Raw genomic sequence first — 8,348 nt, 5'->3', positions numbered from 1 at the left:
TACGATTTTGAGCAATTATACTGATTATATCATTTTTCTATATAATTATTGGTAACGATATATCTGCCCTTTTGCAGTCAAGTGTCTTAACATAAATATCCAGTGTGTTTCTAGAATAAGGGCTATTTGACCACCTTTTAACCGATTGTAAAAACAAACCAATGAAAACAAGTTAATGAATCCTTGTTTATAATACAATTGACTTTCATAGAATAGCTTATTATAATTGACCTTTTTGTTTCCTGAAGAGATACGATTTTTTTATGCACACATGCACAAGGAGTCTCACCCGGCATCTTACTAACTGGAGATTACCCCCAGTCAAGCATTCACATCTATGTTTAGCTGGAGGGCATATTCTGCTGTCTTTCCCTTTTCTCTCTACTGAAGCCAACTCATTTTCCGTCCATATAAGACTGGAGTCATTCTCATGTTTTTCTTGGAATCAGCCCAACGTAGATAAACACTGCCCTTCAAGCAGCTCATGAGTTTACTTAAATCAAATTCAGACAATTAATTCTGCCAAAATGCTTTAGAATCATATGTGAATGTCCTCGAGCAAGGAAACCATAGTGAATCTCTGCAACAGCTAATGGTTAAATTAAGCTTCTGATAGATGGGGATACACACCTCAGTCACAGACAAACAATTGCGCAATCACGGTTCATTGCGATTCATCGTGATATCCTGGTTACATGGTGGGATTTGGGTAACACTTCAAGAAGAAAACAGTGGCCCTGGCTTCTGTTGAGGATGGCGTACAGTAGTTAAATAAGGAGTTGTTGTTTTCGTTGTCGTCATGGAAGGGTTCGTGAGCGAGAGAGGGCATGTATCAGTCCTTTAAACTGAATCATTATGCCGCAGGAAGTGATGGATTGTTCCTCTCGGTTGGCCCTCCCTTTCTAAAGTGGGCAACCATTGTAGCACCACCAGTTCTACATTTTACTCTCGACACAATACACTATTTCTTCGTAGCCTGGGCTTATTTCATGCTCATTTACCATGACAACCAGTCTATTTTCTCTCAATTTGTTTGATTGCAGACAGAACCTTTCTCTGTCTAGTGTTCTGTTTCCTGTGTTCAATTGGCCTTGCCTGACAACGCTGAGATGGTCCTAATGAAGGGGGTCACTGGGACCTCAGCGAATTTAGTCCACCGACCGGCAGATCAAGCTGGGGGGAGGAAATTGGTCTCTCTGTTTCCTGTCAGCCCTGAATTGGCTTTGTGTGTTTTTGCACAAAAGTGCAGGAGGTTGCCAGAACAAGAAGATTGACAGCGAGATTGTAGCAACCAAACTGTGAAAAAAAGAGAAGGTTTTCTCGTAATTACACCTTTTGTTTTTGACACCCCTTGTTTCCTGCATGGCAGCTTTGTGGTCATGTTCAGAGGAACACAAAGTAAGCTGTTCAGGCAGCCTGCTCTGACTTTCATGGCAGAAACCAACCTACATATTAGTCTTGTAGCTGTACTGTAAGTATTTTGTCGAGTTGTTCCCCAAAAGAAGAAGGCAAAGTGTTCTAGCACCTGTGTCAACCTATTTCCCAACTGCTGCTGGCAGCCCAACCTGGTAATTTGAACTGATTTATTTTAATACACTTCAGCAACGTGTGAAAGTGATCCAAGAAAAGCCTGTCGGGTTAAAACAGGCCTGCGTGGTTGGTTGGTGAGTAGTTTGTGTTGACTTATGTTGACATGACATTGACCGTCTCCTCCTTTTCTCTCCATCTTCTCCCTTCTCCCCTCACCCAGCTGCCAAGCGCCCCTCCTCCGTGTCCTCCCTGAGCAGCATTGTGGGTAGGATGACCTCGTCGGGGGGCGCCTCCCGCGGGAGCTGCACCTCGGTCAACACGGTGTGCTCGGATAGCGACCGCACGGCCAGCCTCAGCTCCTCTGCCTCCTCCGCCTCCCTGCAGGACGGACACTCTTCCTCTTCCTCCTCGCTGCCCTACGGGGCCGTGCCTGCCTACCCTTCCTCGCCGCAGCGCAACGGCTCCGACATCAGCCTGGACCTCACCCCCCTCTCCCAGCTCCCAGCGGGGGCAAACCCTGCCACCGCCGTGTCCCCGCCCAAGCTGTCTCGCTTGGAGAGGGTGGCGCTGGAGATAGTAGAGACGGAGCAGGCGTACGTGAGGGACCTGAAGAGCATCGTAGAGGTAAGAAAGAAGCCCTCCCCTTCCATCCACTCTCCTTTCCTCTCCTCCTGTCCTCAGTACAGTCAGTGTGTCTCCTCTCTGTGCTCTGGCCTGCTGCTGGTACTGGTCTGAGGTCAGCATTACCTCCCCATTCCTGGTACTTGGTACCACATTGACATGAAAAGAATATGGTTTAACATGATCATCATATGGTTTACATATTGGCATGTATACAGCTTACAGTATACATATTGAGTTGATTATTTCTGAATTGGAATTACCACAATGCCTAATGTCTATAGTGAAACTGGAACTCATGGATACTGGAGGTTGTGTCAGCAGTTTTTCAACCCCTTTCCGCAGAGGAACTCCTCGACTCTCCCACCAGCTTCTTATTAGTAAAATGTGAACAATGCTTTCATCCCCTCCTCGTTCGGTGGCCATCTTGGAGCCCTGTCTGGCCTCCCCGTGTGCCTCTGTGGCTCCATCCATCAGTGGCCCAGGTGGAACACGAGGAGGGCAAGAGGAGGGTATGGCACGGGATGAAAGCAGCAGTAAATCCAAGTCATTACTTCAAAAGGATGTTTCACACTCTTATCCGATAGGGTCAGCTGGCCTGCGACAATGAGGAGTCTGTGACTCACACACACACACACACACACACACACACACACACACACACACCACACACACACACACACCACACACACACCACACACACCCACACACACACACACACACACCACACACTGATATAACACACGTGCGTGCACCATATACTGTACATGCACACAGACACACACACACAAACACACACACACACACACACACACACAACACACACACACACACACACACCACACACACACACACACACACACAACACACACACACCACACACACACACACACTGATATAACACACATGCGTGCACATATACTGTACATGCACACACACACACACACACACACACACACACACACCACACACACACACAACACAACACACACACACAACACACACACACACACACACACACACACACACAGACACACTGATATAACACACGTGCGTGCACATATACTGTACATGCACACACACACACACATACACACACACACACACACACACACACACACACACACACACACACACACACACACACAGATATAACACGTGCGTGCACATATACTGTACATGCACACACACACACACACACACACACACACACACACACACACACACCACACACACACACACACACCACACACACACACACACACACACACACACACACACACACACACACACACACACACACACACCACACCACACACAGACAGACAGACAGAGGGAGCTTAGTTTGATTAGGAACAGAGTGGGGTTGTTGAGTCAGGGCGTCAACACTTTTATCATATTGCCCTTGGAAGCGGATGGATTTAGCTCTGACCTTTAAGATAGGTCAGGAATCAGGAGTCTCTCTACGGGACTGAGGAGGAAAACAGACGAAAGATAGTCTTAAAGGAAGTGACATCACTTTGATGCCTCTATTTTTTGGGAGGCCAGCGATCCTTTGAAAAAGTAATTAGCAACTCTTTTCCTGGTTTAGGGTTAGTTTTACTTTTACATGTAGCGCAGCGGTTAGGGTAAAAGCCCATTTATGCTTGATCCAAAAATGGGACTGGAGGTTCCATATGGAGGGTGTGAAGCAATTGCGGAGCTCCCGAATGCATGCAGAGGCCAAATCAAGGCCTGTACCGCATCGTCGTGCGCCTCTCAAATTGTGTAACAATGTGGAGAGCTCTGTATACCTCCGCATTGACGTGGCTGGTTGACAGTAGGTTGACAGTAGGTTGACAGTAGGTTGACAGTAGGTTGACAGTAGGTGAGGGCTCTGTATAGCTCCGCATTGACGTGGCTGGTTGACAGTAGGTTGACAGTAGGTTGACAGTAGGTGAGGGCTCTGTATAGCTCCGCATTGACATGGCTGGTTGACAGTAGGTTGACAGTAGGTTGACAGTAGGTTGACAGTAGGTTGACAGTAGGTTGACAGTAGGTGAGGGCTCTGTATAGCTCCGCATTGACATGGCTGGTTGACAGTAGGTTGACAGTAGGTTGACAGTAGGTTGACAGTAGATGAGGGCTCTGTATAGATCCGCATTGACGTGGCTGGTTGACAGTAGGTTGACAGTAGGTTGACAGTAGGTTGACAGTAGATGAGGGCTCTGTATAGATCCGCATTGACGTGGCTGGTTGACAGTAGGTTGACAGTAGGTTGACAGTAGGTGAGGGCGGGAGGTCCTGTCTAAACACAGACTCACTTCCCTGACAACTTCCTTCACAACAGCTCTGCTCCACTAAACACAAGAAGTATGAAAGCCCTGACGTCTGCAGAGGCTGCATCGCAGTAAATGCCCTCTGGCCATTTCAGATGCCGGATTGGTACTGTAGAGGCATGGCTCGGGTAAAGGTTCATGGATAGTTTGTTGAACAGTTTGTTGATAGCTACTTGAACATTATTCAACGACCCTTTGGTTATATTTTGGTTTTGTTGATTGTGAAAGCCAGCCTGATGGACCTAGGGTTAGGGTTAGGGTTAGGGTGAGGTGCAAGACAGTGTGGTTCATGCAGGTCAGGTCTGTGCTGGAGGGAGGAAGTGATCTAGGTCAAATCAAATCAAATTGTATTGGTCACATACACATGGTTAGCAGATGTTAATGCAAGTGTAGTGAAATGCTTGAGCTTCAGTAATATCTAACAATTCCCCAACAACTACTTAATACACACAAATCTAAAGGGGTGAATGAGAATATGTACATATAAGTATATGGATGAGCGATAGCCGAGCAGCATGGGCAAGGTGCAATAGATGGTATAATATACAGTATATGCATGTGATATGAGTAATGTAAGATATGTAAACATTATTAAAGTGGCATTATTTAAAGTGGCATTGTTTAAAGAGACTAGTGATCCATTTATTAAAGTGGCCAGTGATTGGGTCTCAATGTAGGCAGCAGCCTCTCTGAGTTAGTGAATGCTGTTTAGTAGTCTGATGGCCTTGAGATAGAAGCTGTTTTTCAGTCTCTCGGTCCCAGCTTTGATGCACCTGTACTGACCTCGCCTTCTGGATGGTAGCGGGGTGAACAGGCAGTGGCTCGGGTGGTTGTTGTCCTTGATGATCTTTATGGCCTCCTGTGACATCGGGTGTTATAGGTGTCCTGGAGGGCAGGTAGTTTGCCCCTGGTGATGCGTTTTGTAGACCGCACCACCCTCTGGAGAGGGTTGCGTTTGAGGGCGGTGCAGTTGCCGTACCAGGCTGTGATACAGCCCGATAGGATGCTCTCGATTGTGCATCTGTAAAAGTTTGTCAGGGTTTTGGGTGACAAGCCAAATTTCTTCAGCGTCCTGAGGTTGAAGATGCGCTGTTGAGCCTTCTTCACCACACTGTCTGTGTGGGTGGACCATTTCAGTTTGTCGGTGATATGTACACCGAGGAACATAAAACTTTCCACCTTTTCCACTGCTGTCCCTTCGATGTGGATAGTGGGGGTGCTCCCTCTGCTGTTTCCTGAAGTCCACGATCATCTCCTTTGTTTTTGGTTGACGTTGAGAGAGGGTTGTTTTCCTGACACCACACTCCGAGGGCCCTCACCGCCTCCCTGTAGATTGTCTCGTCGTTGTTGGTAATCAAGCCTACTATTGTTGTGTCATCTGCAAACTTGATGATTGAGTTGGAGGTGTGTATGGCCACGCAGTCGAGGGTGAACAGGGAGTACAGGAGGGGGCTGAGCACGCACCCTTGTGGGGCCCCAGTGTTGAGGGTCAACCAAGTGGAGATGTTGTTTCCTACCTTCACCACCTGGGGGTGGCCCGTCAGAAAGTTCAGGACCCAATTTCACAGGGCGAGGTTGAGAGGTACTATGGTGTTGAATGCTGAGCTGTAGTCAATGAGCAACATTCTTACATAGGTATTCCTTTTGTCCAGATGGGATAGGGCGGTGTGCAGTGTGATGGTGATTGCGTCGTCTGTGAACCTGTTGGGGCGGTATGCAACTGAAGTGGGTCTAGGGTGGCCGGGTAAGGATATGATCCTTGACTAGTCTCTCAAAGCACTTCATGATGACATAAGTGAGTGGCTGCGGGACGGCAGCATTTAGTTCAGTTATCTTTGCCTTCTTGGAAGGCAGGAACAATGGTTGCCAATGCTGCCCATTAGCAGGTGGTGCATTCAGCGCTCTGGGAGAACGGTGCTGAGAGCGGAGGGGTAAATGTGCGTCTGTGCGTGCATGAGAGAGAGAGAGAGAGAGAGAGAGAGAGGAGAGAGAGAGAGAGAGAGAGAGAGAGAGAGGAGAGAGAGAGAGAGAGAGGACAGAGAGAGAGACAGAGAGAGAGAGAGGAGAGAAAGAGAGAGGAGGAGAGAGAGAGAGAGAGAGAGAGAGAGAGAGAGAGAGAGAGAGAGAGGCTTCTTCAGGACATGTCATGGTAGGTGTGTGGGGTATGCGTTAGAGGCTCGAGAATGCCTGAAATGTAACCCCCTTTTTGAGGCTCAGCCTTTTAAGAGCCTGTAAAACGAGCAGGCATTTGACAGAGCTGGCCTGTGCAGGGATGCCTTACTGACCAAATGTCCATACATTTGTTTTTGCAGGACAGGGATTTGGGACAGAGCACAGCTGTGGGCCCCTGAGTTGATGGAATGGAGTTAGTTGTTGTCTGCCCCAGACTGCTGACTGTGTGAGTTGCACATGTGATGTCTGTCGGCTCGAGCGTGCGTTAGGCTCAGCCTTTACAGCTATGGAAATCTGCTTTTGATCCAGGGATGATGTCAAAGTTGCTGGTAATAAGAACCAAGTTTGATGATTGGAGTCAGTGTGTGTGTGTGTGTGTGTGTGTGTGTGTGTGTGTGTGTGTGTGTGTGTGTGTGTGTGTGTGTGTGTGTGTGTGTGTGTGTGTGTGTGTGTGTGTGTGTGTGTGTGTGTGTGTGTGTGTGTGTGTGTGTGTCTTTGTGTGTATGAACAGTTAAATGGCTTGCCTTCTCGTGTTTGTGCATGTGTGAGCTCCCATATGTATTTGCTCATATATGTCTTGAATGTGCAGTATACAGTATGTTGGAAGACACAAGAGGAGAAAGGTGGAGAGAAAATGGGGAGAGCCAGGCAGAGCGAAGCCCCCTTTCGCTCTCGCTGTACTCCTGCCAAATAGGACAGGAAATTGGGGGTGGGGGTTTGGGGGAACGGAGCGTTTTTTGCCTCTCCTTGGCTGTAACCCCCCAGTTTGGGGCACATGCGGAGGGGTGGGAGGGGCCCTCGCAGGCAGCACAGAGGGACAAACTCCTTTCTCCAAACTCTGACCTAGTTTCTCAGACAAAGAGACCAAAACCTGCCGGCTGCTCCAGCCTCTCTCTCTCTCTCTCTCTCTCTCTTTCTCTCTTATTGCTTTCATTCTATCTGTCTTTCTTCCTTTTCACAGTGAAACATGTATCTCTTTCTCAGTCCTTTCTGTTCTTGTGCTCTCCTGTGTTTAGCCCCTCTTAATGTCTCAATTTCCCCCTCAAGTCTCTTCCTCATTTTTCCGGTCTTCTCCTCGCTTCTTCTGTCAACTTCTCACTCATCCATCTGTCTCTCGCTCCCCTCCTCTCTTCTCGCTATGGGTCCTCCTTGCCCTCCGAAATGAGTGTGTGTGTGTGTGTGTGCATGTGCATGCCTGCGTATGTGTGTCTGTCTCTCTGTCTGTCTGTGTGTGCGTGCGTGTGTGGGGGAATTCTTGTTCACCCACGACTGTCTGTAAGTCGACAGTAATTACAGTGCCAGTGTTCCCTTGCCTTTAAAAGGTGATGAATGTGGCGGAGCCCCCTTATTTTTTGTCTCACTTTGTCCCACCTCGCCCTGTTTGCGTTTCCCAGAACCCCAGTGGCTCTGGAAACAAACACAACTGGAGACAAAGAAAAAAAAAAGCATTTTACCCTCCAGGAAAGTACCTTAGGAGCGCTCCACTCTGCTCGGCTCTGTCAGGGTACATTGAAGCCCCCTTCCCGGTCATAACGCCCCCCTGTACTCTCACGCATACTTTGTCTGTTTGTTTATTCACACCCGTTTATTTTTGCAATTAAATTGGCTTCATCTTATTTTAGCCCCTCTTTGTTTTTCTGTTGTTGGCTCGTTCTCGCGGGCCAGAATGGTAACTGGGTCTCTGGGTGGACTGCAGCTGCCCTCACG

At 48.1% G+C, this 8,348-nt stretch overlaps 1 protein-coding gene across 1 annotated transcript in view; it reads left to right on the top strand.

Moving 5' to 3' along the window:
- The first annotated feature begins 1,751 nt into the window (after nt 1–1,751).
- LOC129832273 (pleckstrin homology domain-containing family G member 3-like) overlaps nt 1,752–8,348 on the top strand; it is a 21,821-nt gene continuing 15,224 nt past the window's right edge. Inside the window, exon 1 of the mRNA XM_055896204.1 lies at nt 1,752–2,154. Coding sequence (XP_055752179.1) covers nt 1,801–2,154 — 354 coding nt within the window. The 5' untranslated portion in view covers nt 1,752–1,800. The remainder of the gene's footprint in view (nt 2,155–8,348) is intronic.

This window comes from Salvelinus fontinalis, chromosome 33 (genome assembly GCF_029448725.1).
Source record: "Salvelinus fontinalis isolate EN_2023a chromosome 33, ASM2944872v1, whole genome shotgun sequence".
Lineage (NCBI taxonomy): Eukaryota > Metazoa > Chordata > Actinopteri > Salmoniformes > Salmonidae > Salvelinus > Salvelinus fontinalis.
Note: the sequence above shows the minus strand (reverse complement) of the source record. Positions and strands in the feature narration are given on the sequence as shown.